This window comes from Carcharhinus amblyrhynchos, chromosome 5 (assembly GCF_965287045.1).
Source record: "Carcharhinus amblyrhynchos chromosome 5, sCarAmb.v2.hapA, whole genome shotgun sequence".
Classification (NCBI taxonomy): Eukaryota; Metazoa; Chordata; class Chondrichthyes; order Carcharhiniformes; family Carcharhinidae; genus Carcharhinus; species Carcharhinus amblyrhynchos.
In genome coordinates this window covers 64,783,098-64,804,812 of record NC_137328.1, presented here as the reverse complement: position 1 = coordinate 64,804,812, position 21,715 = coordinate 64,783,098, and the positions used below count along the sequence as shown (strand labels likewise).

The following is a 21,715-nucleotide window of genomic DNA, read 5'->3' as shown; positions in this document are numbered from 1 at the left end:
AGCTATTAGGTCTGCTTCATCGTTGATAGTGGAAATATCAGAAAATAGTCTAACAAATGAGAAGATACTTTAGTTGAAAGGTGAGTTTTGGGTTGGCGGGGGGGGTGGCGGGGGGATGACAATTAACAATAAATGGAGTTCATCAATTACACTAAAGGGCAACCTCAGCTAAGCTCAAAAGAAATCTGGAAAGTTCAAAGGCAGATTAGTCAAGATACATTGAGACACAGGAACTGGAAGAATGGAATTATATTTTTAGGGACAACAGAATAAATAGGTGATATCTCAAGTATCCAATAATTGTGAAACTTTTAGCATATTTGCAGTATCTGTCTTCATCAATTTGAGAGATAAGCATACCCTCTCATGGATGTGGTTTGCTTGTTTCCTATGATGTGTACACCAAGTTAGCAGTCATTGTTACATTGATTTTAAGTCACAGGCCCATTCCTGTTGCTAAGCATAAATCACAAAGGACTTTGTATTTGCATCATAATAGTGTGCAATTCATATTTAATGTCTGCACTTTTAAATCTTACTAGATATTCAGTGAATGGGGAAGTGTTGATACGAAGAAAGCTACAAAAAGTATTAAATAATTAGTAAAATTGGAACTACGAGACCATATCATTTGCATGAAGTACACTAGATTCTTCACTACCAACCAACATGAGCACTTCAAAGGTCAATGCTGCAACCAACACCAAATCCAAAACGTGAGGAAATTGAACTTCTGACACTGTAGCTTGTGTTGAGCATAAGTGTTAACCAGTTTTCATTGTGTGGAAAAACATCACATCGATCTGCATTAGATTTCAGGATAATTTATTGTGAACTTTCATCAAGTTGCTATTTTTGCCTTGAGGTTTTTTAAAAAAAATTCCTTTTCACCCTAGCAATTGTTCTTTAGAGTGGCGTAGATATGTGGTGTTAATGGCACAAAAACAGAAGGTTGTAATTGAACCTTGGCTTTAGATCACTGAAGATGACCTGGTTTTTGGCTTCTTATCCCCAGTTTTGAACTATTCCTCTGTCCCCACCCCCATGCTCCTACATTCGATTCATTCCCCCTTACATCGAGTTCCAATTTTTCACTTCATTGTCAAAGACTTTTATTCTGTCCAATTTGCTAATGTAAAGATGGTATATTACCTAACATTAGTTGTGTTTTGACTAATCATCAAAGTTCAAGAACAATTTGCTGAGACTATTTGGGGTGTTATTTGGCATTTTTTTCTTCAGAATTGTGAATGCAGACTACATAGAGAACATTAGAATTAATTTGTTTTATGTAAACCAAACACTTAAATAAGCAATGGCATTCACTTATCTTCATTTCAGCAGAGGCTGGGTAAATCAAACCTGTTGAGCAATTTCTCACTAAGTTTGCTCTGGAAAACCTCTCATCCTTTTAAATAGAGAATATAGGCTCATTGTAAGTGATCCCTCCTCATTTCCCTACTACCTCATCCCAGAAATCAATGTGGTAAATCTTAAAACTAGTACATTCTTGGATAAGAAAAAAAACTGCAGGGTCATCCAGGTGTTGTCTCATCTAAGCTCTAATCACAGCTTACGCTAGTGCTCCAACTCTTGAAATGAAGAAAAGCATACCACTTGTCGCCTCAATTGCATTTTCTCCACTCATGGCAGACTAAATGTCCTATCATTCCCAATTCCTTGGTCCTTCCTTGAATAATAGGATTATATTTGCTGGCTTTCTAATTCATGAGACCTTTCCAAAATCAATGGAATTCTAGCATATCAAGCTCCATCCATTCACCAGCTCTTACAGAAACTTCATTTTACAACAGGAATTTCGAATCTGCATTCTGCCTATCCCTAATAATATATCAGCCCTTGCTGACCAAGAATCTATTCACCCAGCCTTAAAAACATTCAAAGACTGCTTCCAGCACCTTTTCAGGATGTTCTAAAGACTTAGGACCCTCTGAGTAAAAGAAAATTCACCTAATCTCTGCTTTAGCTGGGTAACTCATTTTTAAAGTGACCTCTAGTTCTAGGTTCTCCCACAAGAGGAAACATCCTCTCCACAACCATCCTGTCAAGACCCCTCAGGATCTCAATCAAGTTGCCTCTTACTCTTTTAAACTCCTGTAGATACAAGCCTAGTCTCTCCAACCTTTCCTCATAAGACAACCCATCAATTCCAGGTATTATTCTGGTAAACATCTGAACTGCTTCCAGTGCATTTACATCCTTCCTTAAGTAGTGACCAGTACTGTACACAGATGTGGTCTTACTGGTGTCTTACTTTTGCATTCAGTTCTCCTCACAAATTATAACATTCTATTAGCTTCCCTAATTACTTGCTGTACCTACATACTAACCTTACATGATTCATGCAGTAGGATGACCAGATTCATCTGCATCTCAGGTCTCTGTAATCTCTCACCATTTAGCTAAATGTTGTTCTTGCCAATGCCCGACTTAAAGGAATTGCATAACAGGATTTCAGATTTCAAGTTTTAAGATTTTTACTGTAACAAATAAACTAAACAGCATTTTGTACAAATGTATAACCATTTATAAAACCTGACATTTCTGGGACTTTGGAAACAAACAGCCTTTCCACCATCAGTACAGATACTTTGGTCATTGTTAATAGATGTGAATATCTTGCACAATTCCAGTAAAAGGACCTGGGCTCCCCTTCAATCTTTAGCACCCAGGCTTTCTGTCAGCAAAATTCAGAGCAGACCCCTTCATTCCTTCATTTTACCTAAAGACACAGTCCTGGAATGTAACAATCTTATAAAACTTTCCAGTTGTAACAGATTAGTAAGTTGCACTGATGGACTGTGATGAAGTGAGGTGGTGGTGATGGCAGGGTACAGCCTATGTGATAAATCTGTACAATTCTTTACCACAGAAAACTGTGGAGGTCAACCACTGAATATATTTAAGAAGGGAATAGATCTCTAGACCCTAAAGGAATCAAGGCATATGGGAAAAGAGCAGGAGTAGTGTGTTCACATAGATGATCAGCCATGATTATACTGAATGGCTGAGCAAGCTCAAAGGGTTGAATAGCCTACTCCTGCTCCTGGTTTCTATGTTGCTGTGGGGAGCACAAATATCAGTTTAAACCTGTTGGGCCAATTGGCCTGTTCTGCATTCTAAATCTTTATTAGACTCCTCATTAATGTCAAAGTGCAATTATTTAATATTCGTACTGTTTTCTGCCATTGCCTTTGAGTTTATTGTATGTAACACTTATGGAAAACAAAAGTAGGAGCAAAAGTAAACCACTTGGCCCTTCAACCCTGCCATTCAATGACTAGATCATTACTAATCTTCAACCTCAATGTCATCATTCCACCACCCCAAATCTCTTGACATCTTTAATATCTAGAAATCTACCAATCGCTGGCTTGAGCATACACAGCTAATCTTCACAGCTGTCCAGGATAGAGAATTCCAGAAATTCCTCTTCATCTCAATCCTAAACAGTCTATCTCTAATTACAAGAATACGTTCCCTGGTTCTATTCAGCACCGCACCCAATCCCCCAGCCAAGGGAAACATCCTTCCTGCATCTACCCTGTCAGAATTTTGTGTTTTGTAGCCCTATCCTGTTTCTATTTTTTCTTCGTTATTTATCTGCCTGCACAATATTTTACTACTAAATTTTTATATTCCTCAATCATTTTATTTTGTAATTTCTCTTTGCCTTCTTAATCGTTGTCTTTGTTTCTTTCTTAATTTTATATTCATTTTCATCACCCTCCCCTTTTGGTCTATGTTCTTAGACACGTTTTTTAGTTTCAGTTTGGTTCTATTTCTTTATTTATCTGGAATGTGTCACTGAGTTGATTTGTTCTTGATTTTTAGCATCAACAAATTTTTCCAGTTTGTTTCTCCTAGTTTAGTTCTTGTCCCCTAAGATCAACTTTCACTAGATCACTAGACTCATAGAGCAATACAGCACCTAAACAGACTCTTTGGCCCAACTAGTCCATGCCAATCATGGTGCCCTCCCAGCTAATTCCAATTCCCTATGTGTGGCTCATATCCCACTAATCTTTTCCTATCCATGTACTTGTCCAAATGCTTTTTAATAGAGACTTTGGTCTGTGTCTTATGTCCTTCCCAGTGTTTACCTTAAACCTTCTGATGCTACTGCATAGATGCTGCAGTCCTGGCAGCACATCTGTAAAGAATTTGAATATAATTTTACCTAAAATAATTAATAGCTGAGATATATCAGTCTTATTAAGGAATTCAGGTAATTTCACATACCTAAAGTACAGTAGTTTATAACTGTGATTTGAATCCCAAAATTAAATAATAGCTTTGCATTACACCAGACTATCAGTTTTATTTAATTATTCATAGAATAGAATCATAGAATCCCTACACTGCAGAAGGAGTCTGCTTCAACCCCAATCCTACTCAGGCCATGCTAGTCTGCCTGACACTAAGGGCAATTTAGCATAGCAATCAACCTAGCCCATTTAAATTATTCAATTTTAAGTGATCTTGTTTGTTAACAGACCCTGCCTTTTGGGAAATGCAGATTGATAGTACAGGTTGCAGTTGAAGCATAATGATATCCTCACAAATGACATACAAACAAACAAAATTGATAGAAAAGCAAAATACTGCAGATGTTGGAAATCAAAAAAGAAAATAAAATGCTGAAAAACTCACCAGGTCTGGTAGCATCAGTGGAGAGAGAAACAGAGTTAATGTTTAAGTCTAATATGAACTAATCATTTTGAACTAAGGATCACAGCATTGTTACAGTGCAGAAAGAGGCAATTTGGCCCATCATGTCCACCCTGGCTTGCCAAATTTAGCATTCTGACTTTGTGCCATTCTTCTGCCTTCCCCTTGAAATTCTACACATTGTTTCTATTCAACTAATCATCAAATGCCCTCTTGAATGCCTTGATTAACCTGAAATGTGAACTGTTTATCTCACCACAGATGCTGCCAGACCTGTTGAGTTTTTCCAGCACTGCCCACCATTGATTCAAGACAGCTCATTAATATTTTTGATGAAATAAAACAGATGAAATGATTCGAGGGAAGACAAATGCAAAAAAATAGAATTTGAATTTTTTCAATCACAGTAAAATCATTGATAGCTAACATAATTGTTGATTAGTTATTGAATGAGAACAGTTAATTTTAAGGAAATAAGAATGAAAATACATGTCACCTGTTTTCACAATGGTATGGAATTGCAATATGAACTTCTTTAAATGTTATTTTCCAGATTAAAAAATGTTTTAAACAAAACTGGAACTGAAAATATTCTTACATTTATTTTTTCCAGTTGTCAATTCGTTCATATCCCAGTTTTCTCTGACCTCCATCCTTGTATTCCAAGGCGCTATGTCATGCCATGGAAACAGGATATGAAAAACAGGAGGCTCATTTTAAAGGTATGGTTAATCAATGTGAATAGCCTTTTAACTTGTGAGTTCAAAATCCCTGCAATCAGGAAGTTCACAACTATCTCAGTTAGAATTAGTATTTTCATGTTTGGGGGATCCTTGGTGTACATAGAACATAGCGCAGTACAAGCCCTCGACGTTGCGCCGATCAGTGGAACCAATCTAATGACCCTCTAACCTAAACTATTCCAATGTTATCCATGTGCCTATCCACTGACCATTTGAATGCCCTTAAAGTTGGCGAGTCCACTACTGCTGCAGACAAGGTATTCCACACTCTTACTACCCTCTGAGTAAAGAACCTACCTCTGACATCCGTCCTATAATTATCACCCCTCAATTTAAAGTTATGTCCCCTCGTGTTAGCCATCACCATCCGAGGAAAAAGGCTCTCACTGTCCACCCTATCTAATCCTCTGATCATCTTGTATGCCTCAATTAAGTCACCTCTTAACCTTCTCTCTAACGAAAACAACCTCAAGTCCCTCAGCCTTTCCTCATAAGACCTTCCCACCATACCAAGCAACATCCTGGTAAACCTCCTCTGCACCCTTTCCAATGCTTCCACATCTTTCTTATAATGCGGCGACCAGAACTGTACGCAAAACTCCAAGTGCGGCCGCACCAGAGTTTTGTACAGTTGCAACATGATCTCACGGCCCCAAAATTCAATCCCTCTACCAATAAAAGCTAACACACCACATGCCTTCTTAACAACCTTATCAACCTGGGTGCCAACTTTCAGGGATCTATGCATATGTACACCAAGATCTCTCTGCTCGTCAACACTACCAAGAGTCCTTCCATTAGCCCTAAATTCTGCAATCCTGTTACTCTTTCCAAAGTGAATCACCTCACACTTTTCCACATTAAACTCCATTTGCCACCTCTCAGCTCAGCTCTGCAGCTTATCTATGTCCCTCTGCAAACTGTAACATCCATCCTCACTGCCTACAACTCCTCCTCCGACTTTAGTGTCGTCCGCAAATTTACTAACCCATCCTTCTACACCCTCATCTAGGTCATTTATAAAATTGACAAACAGCAGTGGCCCCAAAACAGATCCCTGCGGTACACCACTAGTAACTGAACTCCAGGTTGAATATTTCCTATCAACCACCACCCTCTGTCTTCTATCAGCTAGCCAATTCCTGATCCAAGCTGCTAAATCACCCTCAATCCCATGCATCCATATTTTCTGCAGTAGCCTACCATGGGAAACCTTATCAAACACTTTGCTAAAATCCATATACACCACATCAACTGCTTTACCCTTATCCACCGCTTTGGTCACCTTTTCAAAGAACTCGATAAGGTTTGTGAGGCACAACCTGCCCTTCACAAAACCATGTTGACTATCCCTAATCAAATTATTTCTCTCTAGATGATTATAAATCCTATCCCTTATAATTCTTTCCAAAACTTTGCCCACAACAGAAGTAAGGCTCACCGGTCTATAATTCCCAGGATGGTCTCTACTCCCCTTCTTGAACAAGGGGACAACGTTTGCTATCCTCCAGTCTTCCGGCACTATACCTGTAGCCAATGATGACGTAAAGATCAAAGCCAAAGGCTCTGCAATCTCCTCCCTAGCCTCCCAGAGAATCCGAGGGTAAATCCCATCCGGCCCAGGGGACTTATCTATTTTCATACTCTCAAGAACTGCTAACACCTCTTTATGCACCTCAATCCCGTCTAGTCTAAAAGCCTGTATCTCAGTATTATCACAGTGGTGTGGATTAATTAAAGTGGAAGTCTTCCATATTTTACATCGGCCATCCATTTGGCCTGTTTGAGAAAGTGGACAGCACACTAGCACAGTGGTTAGCACTGCTGCCTCACAGTGCCAGGGACCCGAGTTCAATTCCTGGCTTGGTCACTGTCTGTGTGGAGTTTGCACATTCTCCCTGTGTCTGCATCGGTTTCCTCCAGCTGCTCTGGTTTCCTCCTACAATCCAAAGATGTGCAGGTTAGGTGAATTGGCCATGCTCAGTTCTCCCTCAGTGTACCCAAACAGGTGCTGGAGTATGGCGACTACGGGATTTTTACAACATCATTGCAGTGCTAATATAAGCATACTTGTGATTAATAAATAAACGATTGACAAAGCTACTATCAGTTGGCGCTGTTTAGGGGCATTTTATACTGCAGGTTACATTAAAAGGGAGAAAAAGCGTTATTTTGATGGATAAAAGAAAATGAAGAAACGTACCAAAAAGGCAATCAGTGGACAAAGTGAGGTTTATTGAAAAGAACAATCAGTGAAACTAAGAAATACTAATTACTGCATTTATGTAGTGTTTTACAGTAAAACATTATTTCACTAGAACAAGAGTTTAGGATAAATCCTACGGTCAAGAATCTGAGTTATGAAGAGAGGTTGCAGAACCTGGATTTTACTAGCTTTTTTGGGGATGGGAAGCATGAAGGCTGTGGAAGGTTGATGGACGGCTTGTCCATCATCTTCCGATCACCATTCCATCTTCTCAGGGGTGGGGGAAGTGTTGTATATTCATAGTATTTTTAATATTTCCTCGCAAGCAGCCTGGGCTGAACAAGAGCACTTTAAGAGGACAATTATATGATGTCTCAGCTGTTCATGTGGACAAATGGGAGGTGCAACATCATCTATATAAAGCTCTAAGTTTTGGTTGAACCTTTAAGGCCTGCATACGCAATCTTGAATTCACCACAGGAAGATATTCAGATGTTCCATCCAACTGAGCACTTAGATGGCCAAGTAAGGGCCTTTTCCTATCATCTTTGGCATTTAACTAGTGCTTTGAGGGGTCCACTGCCACGTGGGGAGACTACCAAGTAAATACCAGCGGCCTCCTGGTAGATTCCAGGAATAGACTCTTCCTTCCTTTTGGGCACTCTTTGATAAGTAGCTAGACCACCAGTTGCAATGGTCACTCCCATGACAACCACAGCACTTGTCCCCCAGCAAGCCACATCAGCAAGGTGTACCTGACTGGAACCAGAATCTTCAGATATCACTTAGTTGACTTTGAGAGTGCATGTACATTGACGTGTTTTCTTCCTACAGAGGAGATGTCAGGGGTAAGTTTTTCACTCAAGAGGGTGGTGGGTGAGTGGAATCGGCTGCTGTCGGTGGTGGTAAAGGTGAACTCGCTGGGGTCTTTTAAGAGACTTCTGGATGAGTACATGAGATTTAATGGGATTGAGAGTTATAGATAGGCCTGGTAGGTATGGATATGATCGGCACAACTTGGGGGCCGAAGGGCCTGTTTGTGCTGTACTGTTCTATATTCTATGTTTCAAGTGCAGCCCAAGTATTGATGCTGCTGAGCTGTGGACCCTCTGATTGGTAGGTGGCACAGTGGCACAATCATTAGCACTGCTGCCTCATAGCGCTACAAACCTAGGTTCAATTCCAACCATGGGTCACTGTCTCTGTGGAGTTTGCACATTCTCCCCATGTCTGCATGGGTTTCCTCCAGGTGCTCCAGTTTCCTCCCACAGTCCAAAGATGAGTGGGTTAGGTGGGTTGGCCATGCTAAATTGACCCTTAGTGTCAGGGGGATTAGCAGGGTAAGTGCGTGGGATTATGGGGATAGGGCCTAGGTGGGATTGTAGTCAGTGTAGACTCGATGGGCCAAATGACTACCCCCTGCACTGTAGGGATTCTGGTATAGGGCTGGGCTGTGATCATTAATATGGAAGACAGCCCCAGCAATAGCCACTTAATTTATTGCCACAGAGAAAATGTGGCCTCAGGTTCCACTGACAACAAAAGTAGGGTCCCACCTACCCATTCTTTCAGCTCCAGCGGCAGGACCCCTGCTGCCACAATAAAATTTTTGAATGTTTCAGTCCGGAAAAGAAGGATTGCATTTTTTAGTGGGAATTGGGACTCCAGTGTTGGAACCATATGAGTTTAGAGCCTGCACATAGCCTCAACACATCATTGGGGCAACTTTGCTATGAGATAGCATCCTAATTGTTCACTTCCATGTTTGCATCCAGTTGAGGATGATGGGTGTGAAAAGAAACTGGAGGCTCTCATTAGTATCTGACTGTTTGAACCACTAACAGAAGTGGCCACTGTTGGAAAAATGGGAGATCTATGAGATGTCTCAAAATGAGATATTCAGGAAGTCGTCCTCCTTCAATGGTGGCAAGCTGACAAAGTAAGTGACCTCAGGGTCAGTGGTTGACCCCTCCAAAAAAGAGCCTGTGGCCATTCCTGTAAGAATTAAAGCCTCATGATGCTGCCATTAATTCAGCATAGTTGGCCTACTGTCCTCCCAGTGAGAGGCTTCCACTGCAACATAATTGTACTCCCAACCCCAAGTGACACTGGAAGCATTGCAGCACGTGGTGGTGAGTATGGCCCTTAATCAATCTTGTTACCTGTCCATTTCCATGGAGCAGGGATTCCCATGACCATTTCTTACAGTTGCTGAATGTGGAATGTGCAAAAGGCTATTGTAGTTGTCCATATGACAAGGCTTCAAATTAATTCATTGTGCAATACTTTTGAGATAAGAACATAAGAACATAAGAAATAGGAGCAGGAGTAGGCCAACTAGCCCTTCGAGCCTGCCCCGCCATTCAATAAGATCATGGCTGATCTGTTGTGGCTCAGTTCCACATTCCTGCCCTCTCCCCATAACCCTTAATCCCCTCTCTCATCAAAAACCCATCAACCCGCGTCTTAAAAATATTTAGCGAGGCAGCCTCCACCACTTCAACGGGCAGAGAATTCCAGAGATTCACCACCCTTTGAGTGAAGAAGTTCCTCCTCAACTCTGTTCTAAACCGCCCCCCCTTTATCTTGAGGCTATGCCCCCTAGTCCTACTATCCTTTCTGAGCGGGAAGAGTCTCTCCACCTCTATCCTATCCATCCCATTCATCATCTTATACGTCTCAATGAGATCTCCCCTCATTCTTCTAAACTCTAACGAGTACAAGCCTAATCTATTCAGCCTCTCCTCATAGCTCAACCCCCTCAACTCCGGCATCAGCCTAGTAAACCTCCTCTGCACTCCCTCCAAGGCTAAAATATCCTTGCGTAAGTACGGCGCCCAAAACTGCACACAGTACTCCAGCTGCGGCCTCACCAATGCCCTATACAGCCGCAGCAAGACCTCCCTACTTTTATATTCAATCCCCTTTGCGATGAAGGCCAGCATCCCATTCGCCTTCCTGACCACCTGCTGCACCTGCAAGCTGGGTTTTTGCGACTCATGCACAAGGACCCCGAGGTCCCTCTGCACCGTCGCCTGCTGCAGTTTTTCTCCATGTAAGTAATAATCCTTCCTACCATTATTCCTACCAAAGTGGACCACCTCGCACTTGCCAACATTAAATTCCATTTGCCATTTCCTGGCCCATTCGCCCAGCCTAGCTAGATCCTTATGTAGACTCTCCCCACCCTCCGCACAATTTGCCTTTCCACCAATTTTGGTGTCATCAGCAAATTCCGACACCCTACACTCGGTTCCCTCCTCCAGATCATCTATATAAATGGTAAATAGCTGAGGCCCCAGCACCGACCCCTGGGGCACTCCAGTAGTCACCATCCGCCAATCCGAATAGCACTCATTGACCCCCACTCTCTGCCTCCTATTTGACAACCAGTCCTCTATCCACGCTAACACCCTACCCCCAACTCCATGCTCCCTGACCTTCTGCAATAACCTCTTGTGAGGTACCTTGTCAAACGCCTTCTGAAAATCAAGAAAGACCACATCCACCGGCTCTCCTCTATCCACTGCCCTAGACACATCCTCATAGAACTCCAGTAAATTTGTCAGACACGACTTCCCTTTAACGAAACCATGCTGCGTCTAATGATAAGATGCTAAATAAATATCAAGACTTCCTGTTAATCTGCATGTTTTACTGTTAAACTCTTCATAGATTCTTGATAAACAATGGGGAGAAAGGTTATCGGGATAGATGTGAGTTAACAATCAGATCAACCATAATCTTCTTCAATGGGGGAGCAGGTTCGAGGAGCCTGCTCCTTCTCTAAAGTTGTACATTTATATTGGAAGGAACAATATTGCAATTGGATTATTCCAGGATTAGTAAGAAGTAATTCTCTCAAAATAAAGAAAGACTTCTGTTTGTATAATATCTCTTACAATCACAGGACATTTCACAATGCTTTACAGCCAATTAAATACTTCTGAAGGGTAGCCACTATTGTCGTGCAGGAGATGCAGGAACTAATTTGCATGCAACAAACTTCCACAAACATGTGATAAAGACTGAATAACCTGATCTTTTTCTGGTACTGATTGAGGGATTAATATTGTCCAGGACACAGAAGATAACTCTCTTGCTCTTTTTCAAAATAGTGCTGTGGGATCTTCTATGTCCACTTGAGAAGTTTGATATCTTATCCAAAGACAGTACAGTGGACCACTGCTTACTCTGAACCACAGTGTCAACCTTGATTCTTGTGCTCATCACGAAATGGGATTTAAACCCACAACCACATAACTCAAGAGAAATGCTAATTTCCAGCCATAGCTCGAAGCCAATGACTTCATACACATCTACTCAGTACATAAGTTGATTAATTTTAATTTTCAGTTATACAAGTTTGTAAATGCTGAACGTAGATTTTTAAAGCATTTGAAAGTTAACCTGAATGAATTAGCGCAGATTCACTATCGAATTTTTAATTATTATGTTATGTTCCCATCTCAGAATCAAAAACTAAGTGGAATACCTAATGATGATGGGGAGGAGAGCTTATTCTTGGAAAAACGCGAACGGCTTTGCCATGGAGAGGACAGACTCTGCCTCAGGGATCAAATGAACCAACTGACCCCAGGCAGTGTCCTTCATATTCCTATGTCCTCCCATCTCTCTAGATATGGGGGCACTATTATACGTCGTTGGGGCAGATCTCGTACATAGATACTTCCAGATTGAGCCACATTCCTGTATTCTTTGGCTAACATGTTAGAGGTAGTTGGTATTTCTGGGCCTGCTAGTAATTAGATACTAATTGTTCCATGTTTGTAAAGAATAAATAACTGTATCACTGTCTCAATAAAATTGTAGCATTAACTCAATTGCTAAGTGTTCATTTGTGTGACTTGAATGAAAAAGATTGATCATAATCAAATCAATAACAATTGAAACAAAAATGATCCAATTTAGTTAGTCAACAAGCTGCAACTGGAAAAACTTCTGATCCTCCTATCGTCATCAGCATTGAAATTAATTTTAGAGCTATAAACTTAAATGTACCTAATGGTTCATTTGCTAATTTTGTGCTTCTGGTGGGAAATCTTGTTCATTAGCAATATATTTTGGAAATTTGGATATTTGCTGCTCGTGATATTTGACCATTTAAATTATTAGTCAAAAGTTTCTGTATAAGTCACGCCTGAAATTCTGGTCCGCGCTGTCCAGGTTAGGGCAATGGTACTCAAATGATGGGCTGGATAGCTGGGGTTCATTTGGTGGAGCCATGGCCACACTTCAGACCATGCAGCAGTTAATTACTTGCCTTTGGAAGTAAAAGGCAAGAGACTGCCCCCAAAAGCTGCCAGACTATTGGAAAGACTGCAATCAGAGATGATGCAGTGATGATGCTCTTGGAAAAAGATTGGTGGTGAAAATTAGAATGAAGACAGTTAAACGAAGACTGGGTTTCCTCCAGGTGCTCCGGTTTCCTCCCACAGTCCAAAGATGTGGAGGTTAGGTTCATTGGCCATGCTAAATTCTCCCACTGTGCACCTAAACAGGTGTCGGAATGTGGCGACTAGGGGATTTTCACGGTAACTTCATTGCAGTGTGAATGTAAGCCTACTTGTGACTAATAAATAAATAAACGTGATGAAAAATTGGGTAAATTTGGGTTGTATAACAGATATTTGTAGGTGTTCTAATTGAGTTCTTTCAAGGGAATTTACATTTCAAATATTAAGTGAATTCTTTCTAAATGGAGAAGGTTAAGCAAATCTATTAAAATATCTTAAAACAAATTTATGGGAATTTGGATGCACTACCCATAAGGTCAGTAGATATTGAATCACATGTTTAAAGTTTATTAGTCTAAAGTAAGGCTTACATTAACACTGCAATGAAGTTACTGTGAAATTCCCCTGGTTGCCATGGCCTGACACCTGTTCAGGACAATGCACCTAACCAGAACGCCTTTCAGAATGTGGGAGGAAACCTGTACACTCGAAGGAAACTCACGCAGACACGGGGAGAATGTGTAAACTCCACATTGACAGTGATCCAAGCTGAGAATTGAATCTGGGTTCCTGATACTGTGAAACAGCAGTGCTAACCACTGCTACCCGTGCCGCATATTACATTACTTAAGAGTGGTAGATAGATCCTTCTTAAAAATGTTGTCATGGGAAGTGGGCATCATTGACAAGGCCATCATTTGTTGTCCTTGAATAGAGTGGCCTGCTGGCCGTTTTAGAGAGCGTGATGCATTGTGGATCTGGATTAATATGTACATCAGACCAGGTAAGGGCAACAGATTTCCATAAAGGACATTAGTGAATGAGAGGGAACTTTTTTAGGACAATCGATTTGTGGTCACGATTACTGAGACTGGCTTTTCAAATTTTTATTATTAAACAAATTCAAATTCTACCAACTGTTGGAGTGGGATTTGAACCTTTGGCTTCGGTCTCTGAATTACTATCCAGTCCAGTGAAGTTACCACTACATAATCATATATCTCCATGTTCACTTGGAAAATAAAAGTATTCAGCAATTCAAGCTAGGTGGAGAATCAAAAGAGAAAAGCGGTATAGCTAATAAAATCATGGCGACATAATAGGCCTGATATCCCACTGTTGTTCCTATGTCCCCACATTCTTGCACTGATGCACTAAGCCACTGTCTGTGTGGAGTTTATACATTCTCTCCATGTCTGCATGAGTTTCCTTCGGGTGCTCAGGTTTCCTCCCACATTCAGAAAGGCGTACTGGTTAAATGCATTGATGTGACCAGGGGAATTTCACAATAACTTCATTGCAGTGTTAATGTAAGCCTTACTTTTCTTGTATTTTTTGTTTAAAAGGAACAACATGAACCCTTTCCTGGTTTTTATGATGGCCACAAAGGACATGGGGGGTCATCAATAGATCACCCCAATTGGCTTCATAGAGTACAAACTCCCTTGGGAGTATTGCCCAATGGGAAGTGAGTAGCAGAGTTAAAACCTGTTGCTTCAACCAGGACTAGTATTCTGTAAGTCTCTGGGTATTGATTTGCAAGCTGTAAAATGCTGGTGCAGCTCTTTTTTGTGTTATCCTTTAGAAGGGTTTTGGTGATGGAAGACCAGCCTTGGCAGAATTATTACACGAGTCCCATTTGCTGATTAACTATCTCTCACCATTTCATAAGAAGAAGTTCCTCCTCTACTCTGTTCTAAACCGCACCCCCTTTATCTTGAGGCTGTGCCCCCTAGTCCTACTATCCTTTCTGAGCGGGAAGAGTCTCTCCACCTCTATCCTATCCATCCCATTCATCATCTTATACGTCTCAATGAGATCTCCCCTCATTCTTCTAAACTCTTAACGAGTACAAGCCTAATTTATTCAGCCTCTCCTCATAGCTCAACCCCCTCAACTCCGGCATCATCCTAGTAAACCTCCTCTGCACTCCCTCCAAGGCCAAAATATCCTTGCGTAAGTACGGCGCCCAAAACTGCACACAGTATTCCAGCTGCGGCCTCACCAATGCCCTATACAGCTGCAGCAAGACCTCCCTACTTTTATATTCAATCCCCCTCGCAATGAAGGCCAGCATCCCATTCGCCTTCCTGACCACCTGCTGCACCTGCAAGCTGGGTTTTTGCGACTCATGCACAAGGACCCCGAGGTCCCTCTGCACCGTCGCCTGCTGCAGTTTTTCTCCACGCAAGTAATAATCCTTCCTACCATTATTCCTACCAAAGTGGACCACCTCGCACTTGCCAACATTAAATTCCATTTGCCATTTCCTGGCCCATTCGCCCAGCCTATCTAGATCCTTCTGTAGACCCTCCACACCCTCAGCACAATTTGCCTTTCCACCAATCTTGGTGTCATCAGCAAATTTCAACACCCTACACTCGGTTCCCTCCTCCAGATCATCTATTTCAATGGAAGGGACTTAAAATGACACTGGTTGCTAAACCTGCCAGCCCCATGAATGTGGGATTTCAAATGAGGTCATTCATGACGACAATCACAGCTGGAATGTTAATGAAATATCAAATAGTCCCCCACTGTATGTCAAATACATTGGCTTCAACCCATTGTGTGAATAATGGAATACTGTCATCACATGACTGGCTGGATGGAGAGCCAATATCTTCTTATTCTACAAGAGCAGCCCAGCAAGTCAGTCTGCAATATGACGACCAGAGGAGTGACATCTCACACCCAGCACAATGCAGGCAACTCTGCCTCAAAAATTAAATTGCCTTAGACAAAGAGAAGGACTTGATGTTTTACTTGCAAGATTACATTTTCTTCACTATAGGAGCTTGGCCACAATTTTGTCTGAAACAGCTGGAAGCTTTCAACCTCTGCTGTCTCCAGTGAATCAAGAGAAAATCCTTCACTATGTAACCATCAGCTTAAGGACTGTAAATAAGTGACCTGTTTGTCACGATCATGTACATGGCATTTCCTTAAAATGGTCCATGAACTAAGAATTTATGCATGGGTATGTAGCCTTCTTTAAATTTATGAGTGGTTCAACATAAAAATGACTCAGCCGGAGTGCAGAGGAGGTTTACTAGGCTGATGCCGGAGTTGAGGAGGTTGAGCTATGAGGAGAGGCTGAATAAACTAGGCTTGTACTTGTTAGAGTTTAGAAGAATGAGGGGAGATCTCATTGAGACGTATAAGATGGTGAATGGGATGGATAGGATAGAGGTGGAGAGACTCTTCCCGCTCAGAAAGGACAGTAGGACTAGGGGGCACAGCCTCAAGATAAAGGGGGGGCGGTTTAGAACGGAGTTGAGGAAGAATTTCTTCACTCAAAGGGTGGTGAATCTCTGGAATTCTCTGCCCGTTGAAGGGGTGGAGGCTACCTCGCTAAATATTTTTAAGACGCAGGTTGATGGGTTTTTGATAAGCGAGGGGATTAAGGGTTATGGGGAGAGGGCGGGAATGTGGAACTGAGCCACGACAGATCAGCCATGATCTCACTGAATGGCGGGGCAGGCTCGAAGGGCTAGATGGCCTACTCCTGCTCCTATTTCTTATGTTCTTACGTTCTTATGACACACTGTAAACTTAAACAAAAAAAGGTTGGTTTATTACAAGACTACTGCTGAAAACTTAGGTAAAAATGATAAAATTCATAATTGAAAATACAGAGGCAAAGATTAACATCAGGTAAAGGAAAACAAAATACTTAGAAATTTCAAGTTAGTCTCTGTGAGCTATCATTGTGGACATGTTACTTGAGTTCATTTCTTTCTAAAGTGAAGGGCTGAAAACTGAGGCCTGGTTAAGTAGCTGCAAGGTCTTCTGCAATTGATCAGTTGATGTTTCTCTTTTTGCAGGTGGATTAACTGGATCAGCAGGTTTTTTGGGATAGGTTTCCTATGCCTTGCTGTTTGTGTGGTCACTGCACTTGCAGATTGCCTGGAGTTTTTTTTGGCAGAAACAGCAGTTGATTTCTTAATCAGCTACCCTTTATCCTTCCTTAGCCAGGAACCCTTTCTGAAGTTATTTCTCAGAATTATTCCAGGTGGTTCTGCATACAAAATGGCTGTTGACTGTTTTCACTCACTTCAAAAACTTAAAAAGGCTACTATCATATGATCTGGACAAAATGCTAAGTCATTTTCCAAATACGAAAGTGGCTGCCCTATTAGCATTCCAAAGTCTTCTTATCAGCTGCAATGTTCTAAAGGAGCTGAAATTTTCACACCTTCAGGGAAAGTCATTGGGCAAGATTTTCCAACCGCGCTCATCCCAAGGCTGGAATATCTACCCGAGGTCAGCAGACTTTTGCATGGTCCATGTCCCGCCCACTACAATTCCCATGGCTGGAAAGTTCCACCAACCATTGTCTGCTTGAGGACTCATTGAATTTCAAAAGTCTTTTCATATGTGGATATGTCTGCCTGCAATCCACTTGAAGCTTTCTGGAAGCCTGACCATATTCCAGGTGAAAAGATCAGGCGACTTTTGGCAGCCATTTTTAAGGCTTCTTGTGTCCATTCAAATTGATTACATTTTTTAAACAAATACTACAGTATCACAACTAGAGACTTATGACTCTAACAGCATAGTCTTTTACAGGGGAAGGCCTTTCCTGTGGGTCACATCTTTGGCAAGGGCCATATAGATTTCCCTGATGGGAAACTGAGCCAATCGACAGGGGGCCATGTACCACCCAGTTGGAGCCAGTGGGTGGAATTTTCCTGTCCTTCCCACCACAGGAATTGTAATGGCTGGGACAGGACTGTGCAAAGGTCTGTTGACCTCGGGTGGGATTTTCTGGTCTTGGAGCAAGCACAGCCAGAAAACCCCACCCAGGGTGTCAAGGAGAGTGGTAACATTGTAATTTAGTCTGAACTTGTATATATTTTTCTTTATTGGGCAATAAAGCCTTTGTTGAGTCGCCCTCGAACTATTATACTGACACTGTCAGTGCATATGACTTCTTTTCTTGTGTGTGAGTGCCTGTGTGTTTGGGGAGTGGATATTTGTTGATTGTTTATCCACATTTGTGTCCTGGCTGGCAGAGGGAAGGTTCACAATTGCAGAAGAACATTTGATTCTATAGGGAGTTAGCTCCTGCCTGAATTAGAGACATTCAATGATCTCATACAACAGGTCACAGGATCTAATGGAAATTCTAATGATGATGCAGGACAGGTCTAAGGTCAGAGGAAGAATCGCAATGAGAATGGGGGGGGGGGGGCGGGTAGCCCCAGGGAGAAAAGTTGATGTCAACTTTCACGATAACAGGATACAGATGGCAGGGGGGGCGGGGCGGGGGGGGGTCGGATTTCAAGGATTACACTGAGAAGGTGTGCAGAGGATGTTGGGATGGTCAAGGGTGATAGGGACAAAGCAGAAAGTGACGGGAGAGGGGTGGAAGGCCATGGGCTGTCATTTGACGATGACTCGCACTTTATTACTGGCCATGCCCAAAAATGTACTTGTAGCTGCCAGGAATGCAAATCTGAGAGGGAGGAGATCGGTGTAGAGTAGGTGGAGTTTTGGATGTGGATAATGGGAGGAGTTGAGAATCTCTGCTCAGCAGCTGTTTAGATGAACCTCATTGATGTACAGTTTCTCACATCACTGTCTTTTTCATTCAATTCGCTTGGTGGAATACCTATGGTTTCATACTCCCAATATTCCTACAATTTCAGGAGTAGAAGGAGAGGATGTGAGAAAGGAGGCTCTCTCCAGTCAATAACTAATGTCACATGGCCAGAACTAGGCAGCACCAGAGTAGAAGGGTGGTCAGGAGGCAGATAACCAGGGATAGGAAAGTCATGGGTATATCAGCGTGTGTCTTCAGGACGCAGACAACCTACCTCCAGACGCCCGACAGACAATGCCAGAAATGTCTAAGATTGATCAGGGAAGTGGTTGTTGAAATTTCCCTGAACTTGCAACCACAAGGATTTGGTGACAACCCCATGCCTGAGGCCCTCAAAGTGATTACAGTGCTCAACATTTTTGCGACTGGCAATTTCTATGGCTCCTGAGTGACATGCTTGACATTTGGCAAGCTGCCACACAAAATTGCATTAAAGAGATGATCAATGCCCTCTTCTGTTCTGCCAGTGAGTTCATCAGGTGCACCATAGATGATGACACTGTTCAGCATGATGTTTAATACAATGCTGAATGATGCCTTCCAGGACAGTGTTGCTGGAATTAGCCTCAAGTACAGAGTGGATGGGAAGCTCTTCAACCTGTGGAGACTGCAAACTATTACCAAAGTGAAGGAGACTATTCTGAGAGATTTCCTTTTTGCCAATAACTGCATCCTGTATACTGTCTCAGAGCCAGAGATGCAAGTCAGTATGGACAAATTTTCCATGGCTTATGACAACTTTGGACTCACCATCAACATTAAAAAGACTGAGGTCATGCACCAGCCTGCTCCTCATGCACCGTACACAGAAACTACAGGCAGTGGACCAGTTCACTTATCTTGGCAGCACCCTCTCCCAAGCAGTGACTCTTGATACAGAAGTTAACTGCAGAATAGCAAAGGCAAGTTTTGCTTTTGGTAGACTGCACTCCACTGTATGGGAGCGTCGAGGAATCAGCCCAGCAACAAAACTGAAGGTCTTCAGTGCCACGGTACTCACTACCCTCCTTTATGCCTAAGAAACATGGCCTGTGTATCAAAGGCATGCAAGACAGCTCAATCATTTCCACATGACTTGTCTTTGCAAAATATTACGCATTAGATGGCAAGGCAAACTTCCAGACACTGAAGTTCTCTCTAGAACAAGTCTACCATCAGTCCACACACTGCTGATGAGAGCACAGACCCGGTGGGCAGGTCATGTCATCCGTATATCAGACAACCACATATCCAAGCAGCTCCTTTTTGGGTGTATTGCTGAAGCACAACTTAAGCGTGAGCTGCGCAAGTCCAGAGCCACCAGCGCAACAACTAGTGCCTACACAAGTCTGTCCAATATGTGCCAGGACATTCCGTGCGCAAATTGGCCTGATCAGTCATCTTCGGACACATCGCAACCAGCCTCAAAATGACTAATGGTGTTGAGGTCCTCACCAATGACGATGGACAAACAACAACAACAGTCGTGATGATGACGACTCTGTTGGAGGCGTGGGCTGTGTTGAGCTGTTCTTCTGCTGCACTGTGGAGATGCCTCATTGGTGTCATCAACCAGGTCCAAAGGGGATAGCCCTTGTCAATCTGGATCCAGTCATCTGCTTAGACAGGGGCCTCCAAAAGCTCAGGAGGCTGCAAGTTCTGTAAGGTATTTGAGTCATGAGGACGTCCTGGGAAATGAGAAAACACCCGCATGATTCTTCATCTGTGGTCACAAGTTAGTTGCTCTAGAGAGAACTTCAGTGCTTTGTCATGCCATCTGATGCGTAATATTCTGCGAAGACAAGTCATGTGGAAATGATTGAGCTGTCTTGCATGCCTTCGATACACAGTCCATGTTTCACAGGCATACAGGAGGGTAGTGAGTACCACGGTGCTGTAGACCTTCAGTTTTGTTGCTCGGCTGATTCCTCGACATTTCCATACAGTGGACCGTAGTCTACCGAAAGCAGAACTTGCCTTTGCTGTTCTGCAGTTAACTTCTGTATCACTACTCACTGCTTGGGAGAGGATGCTGCCAAGATAAGTGAACTGGTCCACTGCCTGTAGTTCCTGCCCTTTGATTGTGATTATGGGTTCTGTGTATAGTGCATGAGGAGCAGGTTGGTGCATGACTTCTGTCTTTTTAATGTTGATTGTGATTCCAAATTTGTCACAAGCCGTGGAAAATTTGTCCATACTGACTTGCATCTCTGGCTCTAAGCCAGTATACAGGGCGCAGTCATCAGCAAACATGAAATCTCTCAGAACAGTCTCTTTCACTTTGGTAATAGCTTGAAGTCTCCTCAGGTTGAAAAGCTTCCCATCCACTCTGTACTTGAGGCTGATTCCAGCAACATTGTCCTGGAAGGCATCATTCTACATGGCAGTAAACATCATGCTGAACAGTGTGGGTGCGAGCACACAGCCATGTTTGACGCCATTGGTGACTGGGAATGCCTTAGAGGATTCTCCGCCATCCAGTACTCTGACCATCATGCCAACATGGAACTGGCGTACCATCTGAATGAATTTGGGGGGGCAGCCGAACTTTGACATGATCCTCCACAGGCCTTGTCAGCTTACAGTATCAAGGTCAACAAAGGTTGGGTAGAGCTTGCGATTCTGCTCCTGACACTTCTCCTGAAGTTGGCGCGCAGCAAAAATCATGTCAGTAGTTCCACGACCTTTGCGGAAGCCACACTGTGACTCTGGAAGCAGGCCCAGCTCCAGATGAGTGACCAGACGATTTAGCAGGACTCTTGCGAGGGTTTTTCCTGTGATGGAGAGCAGTGAGATTCCTCGGTGGTTGTCGCATACTTGCCAATTGCCCTTCCTCTTGTAGAGGTGTATGATGGAAGCATCTTTAAGTTCCTGAGGAATGGATCCTTGCTTCCAAAAGGACTGGAACAACTCGGTGAGCTTCTTGATTAGTGCAAGACCAGCAGCTTTATAGATCTCTGCGGGTATGGCATCTGCCCCTGGGGCTTTGCCACTGGATAGCTGGCTGACA

General features: G+C 42.6%; 1 protein-coding gene across 1 annotated transcript; it reads left to right on the top strand.

Annotated features, from left to right (window-relative positions):
• The first annotated feature begins 669 nt into the window (after positions 1-669).
• On the top strand, positions 670-12,327 carry LOC145343450 (sperm-associated microtubule inner protein 10-like). Its single transcript, XM_080189686.1, has 3 exons — positions 670-716; positions 5,306-5,414; positions 12,115-12,327. The coding sequence occupies exons 1-3, from the start codon at positions 670-672 to the stop codon at positions 12,325-12,327; spliced, it is 369 nt and encodes a 122-aa protein (XP_080045812.1).
• Positions 12,328-21,715: the final 9,388 nt, after the last annotated feature.

Bases quoted from the DNA above. Each gene is read 5' to 3' on its own strand.
- LOC145343450 (XM_080189686.1), top strand. From the start codon at position 670: ATGAGCACTTCAAAGGTCAATGCTGCAACCAACACCAAATCCAAAAC. The intron at 717-5,305 runs GTGAGGAAATTG...TATTTTTTCCAG, and splicing joins ACCAACACCAAATCCAAAAC to TTGTCAATTCGTTCATATCC. The intron at 5,415-12,114 runs GTATGGTTAATC...TTCCCATCTCAG, and splicing joins ACAGGAGGCTCATTTTAAAG to AATCAAAAACTAAGTGGAAT.